The 16,749-nt window shown below is 38.7% G+C and overlaps 1 protein-coding gene across 7 annotated transcripts in view; it reads left to right on the top strand.

Annotated features, from left to right (window-relative positions):
- The window catches only part of TENM2 (teneurin transmembrane protein 2), a 480,673-nt gene that overhangs the window by 311,746 nt on the left and 152,178 nt on the right, over positions 1-16,749 (top strand). For all 7 annotated transcript variants that reach the window (XM_058815456.1, XM_058815455.1, XM_058815450.1 and 4 more), the window contains one exon: positions 5,077-5,315. In XM_058815456.1, the coding sequence (XP_058671439.1) occupies positions 5,077-5,315 (239 nt within the window). The remainder of the gene's footprint in view (positions 1-5,076; positions 5,316-16,749) is intronic.

Here is a 16,749-nt window from a genome sequence, read left to right as displayed (position 1 = left end):
GTGATACTGAGGTGCTCATCCTGAATTACTGTTCAGTGTAGTAAATTCATTTTTTCCCTATTACTCTTTCTTAGTTTCTGTATCAGTATCTGCAGCAGGCTGAAAATCACTGAAATGGTATCATGAGAACTGTCCTCTGTTTCCACAGGCATTTATTTGGGTGTGGGGTGCACAAGACACAGGTATGGAAAATGCCCAGTGGATTATACAGATGTGTATTTAAACAGCTTTCTACTGAAAAATCTGTTTTGCTGAGTTTAATCTGTGGATTTGACATGATTGAGACAATTTCTTGTAACTATACCATTTAAACACAAATAGATAACACTTGTTAGGCTTTATTGATGGCTTTAGAGTTCTAGGGTAGAAACTTCTGTGCAGTTTTGCCACATCAGCCCTCAGCTGTGGAAATGTGGCTGATGGTCCCATGTTTTCTGCAAAAAGCTGAGAGAACATACAAATAAATCTGATTGGGGGAAAGACTGAGACACAGGTAACCAAAGCTTGCACCAGTCTACCCCTCAGAATTAATTTTTCCATAACAGGCATAAGAACAGCTCATGGTTTTCTTCAGGCTTGGTTTCTTTTTGTTTGGAACTCAGGAATGTTCCATAAAACTTCACTGTCTGAATTTGGCAGCCACTTTGAGGGTTCCACTGACATAAAATGACTCATGGCTACTTTTTTGGAAGACTTTGAAAACTGCAGAAGGGTTTCTTTTTAATCATAATGAAAGCCAGTGTATTATGTTCTATATCCCATTGTTTTCTGCTAAGAATAAATGTCCAATAAAATGATAGACAGATGTGATTTTACCACAGCTTGAAGATATTTTTAAGTCTAGAACAACTAAATTGAGCTGTTACTATTCTCTTGACCTGTAGCTTTTCTATTTATTAATTACTATTAAAAACCCTATAAAATATAAAAAAGACAATTTAAGCATTACAATTCTCTCTGTCTTTTTTTTTCTTTTTTCATACAGAATAAGTTTAGGACAGGATGAGGAGGGGAAAAAAGCAATTTATGTTAGAAAATGTCTTTTTCTTCCTTTCTATTACAGTTTTTCATCGCAAAACCAATTTTTTTTTTCCCTCCACTCATTCTTTCAGTGTGCTGCCATGACAATCTGTCCAGAAAGGAGGGGGGGAAAAGCTGATTGTTCTCTCAAAGAATATGGAAGTTAATACAGTCTCTGTCAGACCACTATTCCCTGAACACCAGAGGTCCTTTTGACCTGTGGGAAAGCAGCACATGCTAGGGAGAGCTCTGAATTAATGAAGAAAGCAAAATAGAGCTTTTGCCATTTGCCATTAGTGCACAGGGCAGTGCTCAAATGTCCCCTGGAAAGCTCAACTTTCCCAGATATCACCTTTGGGGTGACCCCACAGCATCAGGGCTGGCAACAGAGGGGGAGAATTCTGAATTCTGGAGTATCCTGAGTCCTGGAGAATCCCAAATTCTGCAGCCAGAGCCTGGTAGAGGAGAACAGAGCACAGAGTGAGCTACAGAATAAACTCCTATTCTGTGGGCAGCACCCAAGCTCCTTCCATAGCTTTCCAAGGTCACTGAAATAACAGAATCATCGTAGGCTGGCAACCACATTTTGTGAATTTTTCAGTGTGGAATTGTCTTATGGATCCACAGAAATAAGGGAGACTGGGCTGAGACTTAGCAAATTCATTCCCATGTTTTCAAAACAGAAAATTAGTCCCTGTCTAATTCAAATTGCTAATGCTTAATTGTGAGGTAGAAAATGTGGTTTTCGTAATTTGATAGGTGAACAGGTAAGACAGAGAATACAATTTTTTAATTCTTATATGGAGTGTATTTGAAATTAAGTGAACTGGTACAAATCAGATCATTTCTTTTCATAAGCAGGCATTGTAAAATGCTCCCAGCCTTACCACTGTGAGGCTGTAATTAATGTTGATAAATGCTCATGTTCTCTCTGTGCAGCTTCAGCCCACAGACAATTGGTTGTACCAGAGCATGTCAAATCTCACATAAAAATATGGCTATAGATCATTGGCTTTAGGGACAGAGTTGAGACAAGTCAATTTATTTCCATTACTAGCTGAATCTAGATTTAAAACTCTGGGGGTCCAAGTGTTTTGTCCATTATGTTCCCAGTTTTTCTGGGGTGCTTTGCTGTGATTTAGGGTTCTTCTGCTAACCTGGCCCCCAGCTTTGGAATGCACTGCCAGTTTTCCAAAGTGTCTTGGGGGACATTTAACACATCTTAGTTAAATGTCTTTTTTAACTTTTGAAGGCAGAACTTGTGTACTTTCAGGTGGCAAGATGTCTGATAGCTGCACTTTGTCAGGTGTTCTCATATTGAGACAATGAACATTCAGCTTTTGAAATGCCTGGGTAGGACAAAATGTGACAAAATTCAGGGTTTATCCAATGACATTCTTTCTTTTTTGCTTTGAGAATGACATCTTCTCCTTTTCAGTCAGCTTTTTCTTCTTCTACCAAGTCCTGATTAGTTTTAACAATATCATAGAGATCCTGTTTGCATGGATAAGTGTTTTAGTTTTCTTTATATACTTGATGTATCTCAAAGTGGATCACAGTGGAGCTGCTTTTTTGTTCTACTTTTTTTGTCTTCTCACATGCAACAGGATATGATTGACATGTTCTATTAAAGCATATCTGGATATTCATTAATTCAATTTTAATGGGAGCAGAGTTTCATTATATATCTGAGTTTACTTTAACAATGCTTTATATTAAAATTTCTGTTGGTGCTGTAGCTGCCTTCTCAGCTAAAGAGGACATAAAATTCCTGGGTTTAAAGGCATTTCAGATAAAGACAGTTCCAAGGACTGTAATTTCGAGTTTGGTTCTGAAAGATCTGCTTTGGGGCAGGGAAAGGGTGAGAATTGTCTGTTGTAGACCCTTCTGTCCAAACCTGAGAGGGTTACTCCTGCCCTGAGGGTTCAGAGGAGAAGGACTCCTGGGATGAGGCAGAGTTATCCTGGATGAGAGAGGAGCTTTCCTGCCTGCCTTTGTCTCACTGGGGCTCTCTCCCTCCTGGCTCCCCCTTGCTCCTCGTGCTCGGTGTCATTTCACTCCCTGGATCCGACCATGGAAGTGATCTTGTGTTCCAACACTTGGGAGCAGCTGGAAAGGACCAAACCTGCTTCTGCTGACCAATTAATCAGGTTCTGCCCAGACAGAAGGAGCAGAACAGTCAATACATCTGGTGTGGCACAATCAGCCCCACAACATTGTTTTCCCATCAGTGACTTTAATTGAACTGTTGCAAAGTAAATAACCATTCAAAATAAAGGATTCAAGATATCAGGTTTTCTTTATTTCTTGCTTTCTTTTAGCTGAAAGATTTTCTTTATAATTTAAAAGGCTGCTAATTTTAAGGGGAAGTCTTTTAGCGTTTGCCTTTATTGCTTTTTTTCATAGATCACCTATGATGTGCAGAAAAGGATTCTAACCCCTAATATCCCTCACTGATAAAGAAAAAAGAAGTGTGGCTTTATTTGTTAAAAACTCCCAATGTTTCTGTGAAGTAACTGGTTGGAATTAATCTGAGTTTGATTGTATATTTGAAGCCTCCAAAGCACAAAGAAAAAGTTGTAACAGTGGATAGATATTGCCACGGTTTTTGTGTATTTTCTACAATAAACTAGATTTTGGCCACTGTTGAAAGGGATGTACAAGGCCACTTGAAGTTTAAAATCAATAACAAAGGCAATGTCAAAGTGATTTTTCATGTTCATTAATAGAGTTTATAATTGATTTATTAAAAAAACCCACAAAAACATATTTTAAGAGGTTGTCTTCAAATGGAAACATGTAATCAGAAATCTGGGGAGCCTAGCCAGCCTTCCTTTTACTGTCTTTTACCTGTATGCAAGTTCTGTGCAATCTCTTATGCTCTGGGTTTTATTTAGAAACAAATATTTCAAAAAAAATGCCTTTAAAATCACTTGTGGTATTCTGTAGAATAGGTATACACTAATCTATGCTTGACAGTAGGCACATTCATGATGGTGGGCTGGAAAGCAGACTTGGGAAACACATTTCAGCCTCCAACTTCCAAATTGTTGTTGTCAGTGAGTGACATGGATTTTAAAGCTCTAACAGGTGGTTTGAGAGTGACATGCTGGATTGTATCTGAATAAAAATGTTCAACATATTTTACATTGGAAGTCAGACCTGGGTTATTTTAGGCTGTGATTTTGATTTTGGAGATTACGGAGTGTCTTCATTCTGTTTGATTCCAAGAAGCACTTGTTTTTCAGAGCTGTGAAGGGAGAGGGTATGGAGCAAGTCTTCAGAGCTCTCTGTCCTAAACCCAGTGAATTTCTGTAAGACCACAGCCTTTATTCTGTGCTTCTGTTTTTATTGTTTACTGGGAACTGTTTGTAGTCGGTTCTTCCTGACTGTGAGAAGTTAATGTAAAGAAATCAGTCTTCCAGTTTGCTTTCTCCATTTCCTCTGTCTGGAATATGTTGACAGCATTTTCTGAGATTAATTTGAGTGTATTCTATTATTTTCTTCCTAACCAATGTATGGGCAGCTGAAATCCTGGTTTTATCTGCTGGGTCATGTGCTGTTTGTAATTAGCTGTTCAAACCAAACCTGCGTACTGTTAAAGCACAAAATCATGGTTAATTCTAATTCTGGCAAGATCTTTTCCTACAGGACTATGGGTTTTGCTCAGTATGTTCTCAGTGGTTTTGCTGGGAGCTTTTGCCAAGAGTGTAAATGACACTCAGTTTGGTGTTCTTAAGACATTTTTTGAGTGGTGGATTACAGAGGGAGCTCCCAAACATGGGTCATGCTGGTGTTTTAGCTGGTATGTGGTCAAGTTGCATCTAATTCCAGAAAAGATTAAGAAAGATATCCTGACACTGTATTTTATTGCCAGTTGTTAGGATCTGGTAGCAAAAAAAAAGGAGAATTTTCATTTCTCTATATGTTCCTACAAAATCTTTTTTTGTTGAATTTACCAGGCTGTGACAGCTGGAATGGTACAGGAGTAGGAAATGTTCTCTCTTAACTGCAGGACTTGCCATTTTCAACTCTCTTCCATTTTATGTTTTTCAGGCATTTCTTGTTTAAGACATCTTCTGGAACTACTCCACTGTTCAGCAGTTCTTCCCCTGGTTACCCGCTGACCTCAGGAACAGTTTACACTCCACCTCCCAGGCTGTTACCTAGAAATACATTCTCCAGGAATGCATTCAAGCTGAAAAAGCCCTCCAAGTACTGTAGCTGGAAATGTGCTGCTTTATCTGCAATTGCTGCTGCAGTCCTGCTTGCCATCTTGCTAGCATATTTCATAGGTAAGGCTGTGTTTCCTCTCTCCAATCACATGGCTGTGTCACAACATGAGAGTTCAGCACATGAAAGGATGGTCGATGTGTTTTAAAAATGTGTGTTCGCAGTGAGCAAAGAATATTATTATTCCTTATACTGATTAATGAGGGAAAATCAAATGTTCCAGTCACGTTCACTGTTGTAAGAGCAGTGGAAGCAAGAAATTGATTCAGGATTCTCAACGTGCAGTGTTAACTTTAGGTGTCAGATATGCACATCTCATAAATGGTCCAAACAGAGGGATTTAATGGCTTTTTGATGTAGTGACATATGTTTAAAAAGTATTTGGAAAAAAAAAATTATAGGTGGTGAATTCATATAAGGAACAGAAGCCAGTGGCATTTGAATTCAGATATTACCATCAATTCTGCCTTTAGATAAAAAAAAAAAAATATTTTGATTTCTAGTTCTCAGTCTATATTGGTCTGTGTGCCTAAATCCTGGTGGCGTTACATTTGAATCATAAGGTGATTCCATTTTGCATGCAGTTCTTTTCTATATTCCACTCATCCTTAGCATTTTGTAAGGAAAAATATAGAAACCCTGAATGTTGTGTTTATTTCCCATGATTCATATGTGAATAGTGACCACACTTGGTTCCAATCCTTTCTGTGGTTTCTGAGATGTTTTAAACGGCTGAGATTTTGTCTTTCTTAATTTAGTTAATTTCATTAATTTCTGACTTCCTCACCCTCCCCTGGTCTCTCTCATTCTCTGTTGTTGTAGAGGTCTTTTTTTAGGTGTCTGCACAAACTACCAGTGTATTTGTACCTTTTACAGTGCCTTTAACAATATGCTGATGACAGTGAAGTGCTGCCCACTCTTTAGGCTCTTTGAGTAAATGGCAAAATTATGGTAGCTTGACAATATTTTCTGTTAATACTTTCCAGACCTATTCTTTGTGGGATTTATTTCCTCTCTGAAACTATTCTCACATATAGCACTCAAAAGATCTATATAAAGATGCGCTGAATTTTCTCTCTTTTTTCTTCTTTTTTCTTTGATCCTATATAACCTGACTCTTCAGGATAGACACCATTTTCTAAGAAAACCCCATTTTTCATACTAATGAGCTTCCATATATGATTAATTTATACAATAATAGGAGAGAACTGTCTGCCTATCCCTGCTGTCTGTTTAGGCCAGACCTACATCCCAGCACACTGAGTACTACAGATCTAACCATCTTTCTGTATTTTCCCTGTAGAAAGCCTCAGAAGAATAACAAGCTTAGTTTGGTGTCTAAATGAAAAGATTGGAAGGCACATAATTCATTGAAGTTGACAGTTATCATACAGCAGCTCCCTGTTAGAGTGATTATGCACATGGGAAATGATATACTGCAAGTTGAACATTTTAATCATGTGCATAACTTTGAAGTGATGGATTATGAAATGTGGTTTTTCCTTGGTATTTAGGTTGCTGTAATCTTAAGCAAATCTTTGCAACGTGGTTATTGCTTTTTACACTTTCATTTTTAAGACAAGAGAGAATGTAAGGAAATGTATTGACTCTTAATAATTGATGAATGATCTATCATTTCAAGGAACGACATAACTGATCCATTTTGACAGAAGTTTTTGAGGTCTTCTTTCCAGCTGAAAGAATGATGAGCACAATAGAGCTGGTAGTGAACACAACAAAGAAGGGTTTAGGAGAGAGTGTTAGCTCAAGGTTTAAATAATGAGAAGTTACCTGACAAGCTTCATGCCATACATAGGAAAGAATAAGTACATGTCACAACCAGAAAATAGCTGAAATTAATCCTATGAATAAACTTGATAGATCCACTTTGATCATAATTTAAAGTGATGGAAGAGAGAGAAAAGAAAAAAACAAAAAAGCAGTGCTGTAGCCTTAGATGCATGAGAAGAAAGGTAAAAGTGAAGTGCTTTTGGTAGGCCATTTATTAAATTAATTCCTTCACTCTCAGCAAAAAATTATACAATTCATTGCACATGACAAAGAGCAGGAGTAGGACCATCAGCTATAAACTAACCCTTGCTGTCCTCCAACAGTGTGACTTAAGGTGCTAAATCATCTCCTGATTTGAAAAAAGGAAAGGCTTTGAAGGTGCTGCTATTGTATTTCTGCCTTACATGTCCACAAAGAAAATTTCTTGCACTCTAGCATAGCAGAGGTTCCATCACTGGGGTTGCATTAGCTAAAAGTAAAAAAAATTCATCAAAATTTGCAGCCAATGGTTCTGCCCCTTAGGTTTGTCAGGGAATCTGTGGGAATGTGACTGTGTCAATGCTGGTCCAGACTCTTGCAGGACCAAATGCAAAAGGCAGTGATGGCAAATATGGGGTAAATGATATTCAAAGAGTACTTTGAAGTTCTTATACTCCTCAGGATTTCTAAATGAATTGTCTTATCATAAGAGAGAATTGATATAGGTGGATCATTGAAAAAAATGATGTCCACATGTTTAAACATGGGGCTTTGAGATTACAGAAGATTATGGCTGGCATGAAAAAAAATAATAATAAGGGTGATTTAAAGGAGAAGTTGAAAAAAAAGCCATAACTGATGGAAAAGAAAAATATTTTAAAAATTATTAGGCATTCCTATTGCCTTTCCTCCAACACACAACTAAAAATACAATGAATGAAATTAAAAAGCAGTATGTTTAATGCTCTAAAAATAAATTCATAGTGCATAAATAACCTTTGGAACTTTTTGCCACACTACATAATTGATGTTAAATAAAGATACTACTGAGATGTTAAGTTAAACATTTGTCAAAATAATGGCAATATGCCTTGTTAGAAGGTAACTTGGGGTTTTATTTTCTTTTTTAAGTTGCATATAGATTGATTGTTTATATCATAATATGTCATTAAAGTCTGGCTATTTTAGGTAGATTCTTCTTTTTAGGCCAGTCAGTACCATTATTATCTGAAATTTTCTAAATATCTCTCTGCAAATTACCCTGACTGATGTCTGGGAGAAAATTGTGCAGGGTGCTAGGGCACCCATTTGTGCAGGATAGGTTGGGTTCTGTGTGCAGACATTTTCCCTCTCAGACAAACAGGTCTGAGTTCCTTGGCACTGGCAAGGTTTCTGCAGAAACTTTAACACAGATCAAATTCACCAGGTTGAAAATAAAGCAGGTGAGTTTTGGTCATCTTATTAAAGGACTAGAGAGCAACAAAGTGCAGATGGGGTGTGTGAAAGAGCACTCTAAGATGTTTCTATGGCCAATTGTTGTACTGTTTTTAATAGTAGAGAATAGGAGAAAAGTCACTTCAATTAACTTTTCCATTACATGGCATTCACAGGGGTGGCTGCACATTTAAAGCCAGGTTGGTCACTGTTCCCTGTTTCCTCAATAGCCAGATGTGAGCAAAATTCAGAGTATTATATGCTAGTATTGCACAGCCTTCTGGTAAACTACAGCATGCAGGATGGAAATGAAATTGTCCCATTCCTCCCTGAGACTCCTGCACCATTTCACAGAGCCCAGGAGTAATTCCTATTATCCAGGGCTGACATATGAAGAATGTAGAAGCAGCCATTCAAATTAGGACATGCTGAAGATATTGGGCTGCTGGTAAAACCCAGTTACAGGAAAGTAATTTATAAAGTGTCAAAAGGAAAGCATATAGCACACATATTGTCTTTGTCAGAGTGTTCACTTCAGAGGTTAAGGGAGTGATGAAAGCATTTGTCATGTTAAATTAGTTTTTAGCTCTTTTGATTCATGCCAAAGTTGGAGGAGAAAAATATAAAAAAGAAGAAAGAAGGAGCGTAAGAAGAGTCACCTTGCATTTTTCACAAAGTAATTGCTGCCAAACATAAATACCACATTTTTGTAAGCCCCTATGCTGCTCTGATTTCTGCCAATCTATCTGTGAGCATCAAAGAACATCTGACCATCAACATGTCAGTACATTAAAAATATGGTAATTTAAATATTTAGACTTTCCTGTAGGGAAAAAAACCAAAACCCTGGACTGTTATTTCCTGTGGAAATTAAAAGCTGTGATGGGTTTAAAGATGTTTCACGTGAAAATAGTGTCTTGATACTCACACTGAAACTTATAGATATTGATGCTATTTTTATCTGCTATCATATACAAGAAGATACAAGAAGATACAAGAAAAATTAAAGAAAAATTACTTAACTATGAGAGCAGCAAGCTTGCACCACACCTTTCGTGCCTATGTTGCACATGAAAGTATTATTAGTCATTTATTCCTCACTGTTATTTGACCTTAAAGACACATGAGGTTTAAGATAAATTTCAGGTTTCTGCATAAACTTGAAATAATATATTCACTTCAGGGCCACAGAAAGGACTGAATTGCCAAAGGGTCTGGCAGTTAATTAAGCAAATGAAAATGTCCTTCTTTTAGAATTTGAAATAAGAACCTGAAAAATAGTTATTCACAGACTATAAGATATAGGGAAATAAATGGTTAATTTATGTAGTTTTTCCACTTGTACCAAAGAAGTTTTCCTTTGTTTGTGTAAGAGTCAGACAAAAAAAAGTCTATTAGGATTTCTGACTTGGAAGTAGAAGTCTCATCTTTGCATCAAATATCTGTACATGGTACAGTTTGCATAAAATTTTATCCTTCAGGTGTTGATATCAACTTATTTTCTTCCCTCAAATGGGTCAGTTTGTAAGAGCTTGGATGAAGTCTGTTGTTCATTCCTGTTTGTAAGTTCTTCCACACCTAATTCAGGTTGTCTTTTTGATTCTGATTCCATAGATGAGGATTCATCAAAATAGGTTGCTGAAGTGCCTGTCTAATGCACCCATTGGTTTTCTATTTCTCTCTCTCTGAGTTGTACTCTAAAAGCAGGAGCTTCCATTTCATTTGATTTTTTTGTCTTGCATTTGTTTATTGCTTGTGCAGTCAGAAAACCACAGCCTTTGTCTTGTCCAGACTTCGCTGAAATCAAATTTGCTAGACATTTTGGAAAGCCAGACTGAAAAAGGGAGAATCATGCAAGGCTGGAACCTCTGAGAGGCAGAGGGCATCTGGCTGCCAATCACTGCAATCAGATTCACTTGAAATCAATGTAAACCAAGGGAATGCTGCATCTTGCAAGATTAGCTGATGACAGAAGGTTCTGTTCTTAAATTTGCATTGAAAATAGGTGTCAGTTAGGGGCAATAATTAAATTTTAGAATATGCCTGTCATATTTTAAATGTCACACATTCAGTGATTCTTATTGACTGCTATCAGTCAATCTGAGTGAGAAAAGCGTGGTAGTAGCTCAACGAGCTTGTCTGATGCTACCTCTGAGGAGTTTTAGGAAAAATAATCTGGCTTCATTCCATAAAAAAACAGGTGCTAGGATTGGGAATTTTGGTGCCTGTGTCCAGAAAATTCAGATGTGGCTTTTTAGCCTAGCAAGTGTCCCTTCCCTGTTCCACAGTCCAAAGGTGTGAGATTCATTATGTTACCAGGACAGTTCTCCTGGAGACGAGCTGCTCCAGCTGCGCTCTGTGCTTAATGCCACAAAGAACAGGAGCACTCTGACATGAAATTCCTTGGGTATCGTTTTCCTGGGCTTTTCCTGAGTCAAAAACCAGAGCTTGATCCATAGATCTGTTCCAGGAAAAGCCAATGTACTATTGTTTTGCCTAGCAGAGATTTTGGGAGAAGGAGAGGAGGAGGATTTCAACGTGGAGGGGCAGGCTCACAGCCTGGGCAGTTCTGTCTGTGGGACATTTTCATACCATGAAACTCAGCAATTCAAACTGGAGTGAGCCCAATGTTCCCATGACTCCCAAAGTGCTGTCATGTGCTCAGCTTAGTGTGGCCATCTACAAAATCAGAGGGTTTTGGGAAAGCTGCAAAAGACAGGCCCCAGAGACAGCAAAACTGTGATTAGAGCTAAGCAGCAGCCATGAGATTGGTCAGCAGAAAAATTATTTAAAAAGTAGAAAAGCAAAGACAAATAGAACAATGGTCTGTGTATTAACACTTGTCTAGAATAACTCCGTAAGCTACAGAAAAGTTTACCTAGCAAGATATTAGGAAGTTTGAAGATAATTAATAGAGCTCTGTGCCTTGTGTTTTAAGGCTTACAAGCAGGTATTGTATTTGAAATAAGCAAGCATTTTTTTAACCAAAGGTACATGTGCTTCTAGTGGTTGGATAGAACTACTGTCAGCGTGCTTTTGCTTTGTGTGATTGGTCAAATAACTTATAAAGTAACTTGTAACATTAAATTCTTGGTCTGCTGCCTGGGATGTGAGCTGGTGGCATCTTCCCATTGCCATAACAATGTAATGAGACTGGTGCTGGAAAATCAAACAGCTCAAGGCACGTTCCCAAGCAGCCCTGTCCCGTTTGTGATTTGTACAGAGCCCCTGGCCAGCCATACTCAGCTCTTGCAGTTGAAAACCTTTCTTGCTCAGCTACCAGGCTGAGCACACTCTGAAGCCTTGGCAGGAGACAGGGACAGGGAGGATCACAGAATTTTTTCTTCCATGTGTCACTGGAGTTGTGCTTTCAGGGCACGTTTTGGGTTGTTAATGCAAATTGCACAGCACAATCTAGGATGGGTCTGAGGAAATGCTTTTCACACATGCTGGTAGTGCTCCTCAGGAGCTGTTAAAATATATTGCTTTCAACTTGAGTAAAGAAACACAACTGCCTGGCCAGAGCTTGCTGTCCTGGCTGTGCCTGCACTGCTCAGAACATCTGCTTGGCCAAGATTAGTGCCAAGGAAATGAGCACTGTGATGTGACAGGACAGAAATGGCCAACCCAGATATTACAGAGAGATGCTGTTTACAATTAGTAATTTATTAGTACAGTCTTTGGTTATATAACAGAAACGTTGGGTTTTTTAATCATAGCTGCAAGAATGGCTTCCTCAGAGGTGCTTTCTCTTTTGTCTCACAGTTGTGAAGTACAGGTTGTACTTCACGTGCCCTTGCCATCCTCCCATGCACAAACTAGAAAATATGCTGGATTTGATGATGGCTGCATGACAGAGCCTATTCTCACTTTCATCACTGCAAATACCTAATATTATGAATGTTTTGGTGGCCTAGGATTTAATCCCAGAACACAGCTTTGTCAGGGCAAAGAGATAGCAGAGATAAGTAGATGCAGAATGAGAGTTGCAGGAAGCCAGGGGGCAAAATGATGAAAAAATGCTGAGATATTTTAGTGAGACATGCTTTATAACCCAGCCCAGCAAACTGAGCTGAGGCCATTTTTCGGGGAAAGGGTAAGCATAAGGGATATTAAAGATTAAATAATGCCAAGTCAGAGATACCTATCAAATAAAGCTGTGGTCATTCTCTCTGAAAAGTCAATGTTCAATACCAGGGTAAAATGTCTCATTTCTTCCTGGGGAGGCATTGCTCTCTTAGCAGTTATTTAGATTGAGATCACCAGTTGATCATTTATAGATTCATTTATATTGATTATTTGTTGCTGTGTTTCTTTGTTGACTCACTGTGTTGTTTTGCACTCAGTGTGCTTATGGATTTTATTTATTTAAGTATAGCAGTACATATTTGCCTTTAGGAACAGAAATATTGCTCTGTGGGCTCATAGAGTCTTGAAAGATTTGACATGGATTTTGTAAGTGTGGCTAATGTAGCTCTTAAAGCAGCACTATGAATGCCTTAAAAAAACCCCACAAAAATACTTAAAGGTACTATAAACTAATAGTCAAGGAATATTCAAGGAACTTGAAGGGAGACAAAATAAAAAATCAAAATTAAATTCAGTTTGTGAAAATAATAAGATAGGGTAACAGTAGGGAACTTATGGAGCAAAAGAAGTTGAACAAATTGAAAGAGAAATTACATATCACAGAAAACTTTACTCATTAAGTAAAGCTTGAGCACAGTGATTTAAAAGCTGTTTAAGAAACAGTTTTCAGGTTTATTTCAGCTTTTGCTTATTCAGGGTTTAATTTTATGTAGTGTTGCATCAGCCTTTGACCTGCCTTCTCATGTCACTGCTCAGATCCCAGCCATCATATATATTCTGTATGTCCAGTAATAAAGTCATTGACTTGGCAAGGTCAGACAGTTTGAGCAGCTAATACACCAAATTTGTGTGATGCTGTGCCTTGTTATTAATTCCTTACAAGATAGCCTTGTAGCTATAAACAGGAAAAATGACATCCTCTGTGACAACCTGTCTGACCCCCAGGACAAATTCTGCACTCCAGATTTGGGTTTGCAAGGTTATAGGATGATTTGTGTTGGAAAGCACCTCTGGATGTCTCTTCTGCTCCAAATGGGTCATCTCTTATGTCCACTCTGCTCCTGCAGAGCCCCAAGGACAGAGATTGTGTGTGGCTTTATCTTCTTCATGACCTGGAGGTCCAACAGGCTGCTTTGAATGGGTAGAGGCAGGCCAAAGATTATTTTATTTAATTATTTTATTTATTAGAGCAATGTGCATAGGAAGGAGAGGCTCCCTTTTGGACTGGTGCATGTATATTTATAGTCAGCAAACTCTCTCTGAATTTCTCATAATCATTTCTGACATCAGAAGCTTGGATTACAATGCCAAAGTGAAGAATGTAGTTGGTTAGAAAAATCATGTTTTGACTTGTATGTTGAACAGATTTGATAATGAGAGAATCAGTATTGAACCCCACTGTGTGATTATAAAACACTCTTAATGTCTTTATCTTGGCTATTACTAAATAATTACTAGGAAAGGCAAGCATTGTATTAATGCAGTTCCTGAATGGAAAAGGAATTTCATTCTCTAATGTTGATCTTACAGAACCTTACCTAAAGCTGTAAATATGCTCTAGGTTTAGTTTGTTTTCTTCTCTGGGGTGTCCAGATTTATCCCTCTGTGTCATATTTAATTTTTAAAATGTACTATACATAATGCATAACAGTGCTGCAGTTAATTGAATTTCAAGCTTTATTTTAATTTGCTGGTTGGTTGATCAGCTGATTTCCTCCAACATTTTTCTTACTAAACACTTTCTGAGAAAAGCACAGAATAGGAAATGTTTCCACATGCTGCTGCCAGTGTGGCAGAGCAGGTTCCCCACGTGCTGGATAACAAGGTGTGTCTGTGGCACCTGTGCCTTGCAGGAGCCAGCCTGGAGCAGACAAGGCTCTTGGAAAGGTCAGACAGCCTGTTCCATAGATGCTGCTCATCCCTGCATGTTAACAGCTGTTTTGTTTCAGTTTGGGTGTACTGCACTATCCCTGCAGCTCTCTTTTGTATTTTCTGTACATTTTCATTTTCTTCTTTCAATTCACTTATTTCTCCTGCGAGAGGCTTCCACATTCTGCGAGGTGCAGGTGGCTGCAGGTCTCTAACGCAAGGAGGAATGAGCTGGGGGTGCAGAGGGTGAGCAATGAGCTGGGGGTGCAGGGGCTGCTCAGAGAGCCCCGTCCATGCTGGCTGCAGCAGAATGCCAGCGATCCGCTGCTGCTGCTCAGGATCCCAGCTTCACATAAAAAACTGACTTATACGCAATTGTACTCACAGAACCTCCAAAACCATCAAGAGATTTCACTTCTCAATTGGGATCTTTTTTGCTACAAGTTGCCTCCTAAATCTAGAACCATGAAACCCATCTGTAATTCCAGGGGAACCAGTGCAATCCAAGGCAGGTGGGCTGTCAACAACCTCAGGTTTTGCTCCTGACAGTTGGAATTGGAGTTGTAAGGGTAATATTTTCTTTTGCAGAAGGAAGAGACTCCTTCTGTCACTAGAGGATTTCTGTGTTCAGTTATTAAAAGCTTTAAAAGAGAGGTAAATAGTGCTTGATATGCTGAGAAAATTAATGAATGCTGGGAAAATGTCAGGAGTGCACAGCGAGTATCCCAAGGTAATATAGGAGTGGATATGAACTTGTGACATTTTTGCTGGTCTGTGGAAAATGCAAAAGAACCTTAGACTGAAAGGGAAGTGAAGCAATTTCACAGCAGGCACACTAAAATTTCCAGAGCTGGGAAATGGAGCACCAAAGCCCCATGTGTACCTCATGGTGATGGGTTAATGTGCCTTTAGCATCCAAACCTTTTCCAAGGAGAGACCTGTGCATGTTGGTAAGGATGTGGTGCAGGGATGGGATCTGAAAATAGAGAATCCTGTTAAAACTGGCCACAAGGTAGCAGGGGGCAGCAAGAGAAAAGAAAGGCAATTTAGGTTCATTTGATTTATTCAGCCAAAAATTTATTTTACCTGTTGTTTCTTTCTTCATGCGTATCCCCCTTTTACATCATGAGAATCTATTAATCACTGAAATGCAAAACTCCAACCACATGAGAAAAGAGAGACCATAATGGAGTCTGCTCATTAAGAAAAGCTCAGGGATCTGATTAATCTTACTCTTGCAGGGGGAGTTTGACTTTTTTAAAAAACATTTTTATGTAATTTTAACTGTTATCATGTTGTCTTCATGGCCAGAATCTGAACCTTAAAAGCATCAAAGTTCTTATGCAAGTGTTTAGGGATTTGGTGCTTGGCTCATGAACAGTATTAGCCTTCTCCAACCAGCAGAATTTTTCTGCACCTCTCGAGGCTTCCTGAAAATCCTAAAACAAATAATAGAAAAATAGTGATTTAAAACCTAATTTCTAATACAAACCAGCTCTGGCTGTCTAGATGAAGAATAAGCTTCAATAAATGGGAGACAGACGCAGCCTCTTCAGTATGAAGAGTAGCGAGGATGCAGAAATAGAAATAGGTTTTTCATTACTTGAGGGATTATGCTTGGGCCAGAAATGCCAAATATTCTGTGGACCACAGCTGCACTTCCAGTCTGCTGTTGTATTAGCTGGTAATAGTAAAACAATGATGTGGTGCTAGAGACAGCTATTTGTTCTCAGAAATACAGAAAACTGGCTTTCCCTTTCTTTGCTTGGATTGCCACCCTGTCCTCCATGGCATGTCCTAAACTTGTGTCCTATTGCAGTAAATGGGCTACAAATTAAAATGTACATTCTCCTTGAGCACCACCTGAGGATGCTCCTCCAGCTGCCGATGTGCTCCCTTAGCCAATCTTTCCTTCTGTCCTTGTGACACTCCTTAGTCAGTTCAGGGGCTCTTTATTTCCTTGCACAACTGGGTCAGGGCAATTGCCTGAGCAGCAATGCGCCATCCATTAGACCTGCAGCAAGGAAGGGAAGGGGCTGCTGTCCTGGGAGCACGGAATTCAGAGATGTTCAGGAAAACAGCAGGATCTACCCTGCTCCTCCACTGTTTTTCTGTCACTTGATCAGCACTGCTCACTTTCATATTAACAGAGAGAGTGGGAATAGTTTTGCTTTCATGATGTAGCTCGGTGGAGGGTTTCACTCAATCTCATCTGAGAATATTTGTAATGGGGAATTACTTAAGTTAAAAAGCTGTGGTTTTCATCTCTTTAGATTTTTTCTCTTAGATATCTGACAGAATGAGCTTTATCTTTTGCTGTAGGCCAAATAAAGG

The sequence above is a fragment of the Ammospiza caudacuta genome, chromosome 16 (assembly GCF_027887145.1).
Source record: "Ammospiza caudacuta isolate bAmmCau1 chromosome 16, bAmmCau1.pri, whole genome shotgun sequence".
In the NCBI taxonomy this organism is placed as follows: domain Eukaryota; kingdom Metazoa; phylum Chordata; class Aves; order Passeriformes; family Passerellidae; genus Ammospiza; species Ammospiza caudacuta.
The sequence above is the reverse complement of the archived record's forward strand: the minus strand, read 5'-3'. Positions and strand labels throughout refer to the sequence as shown.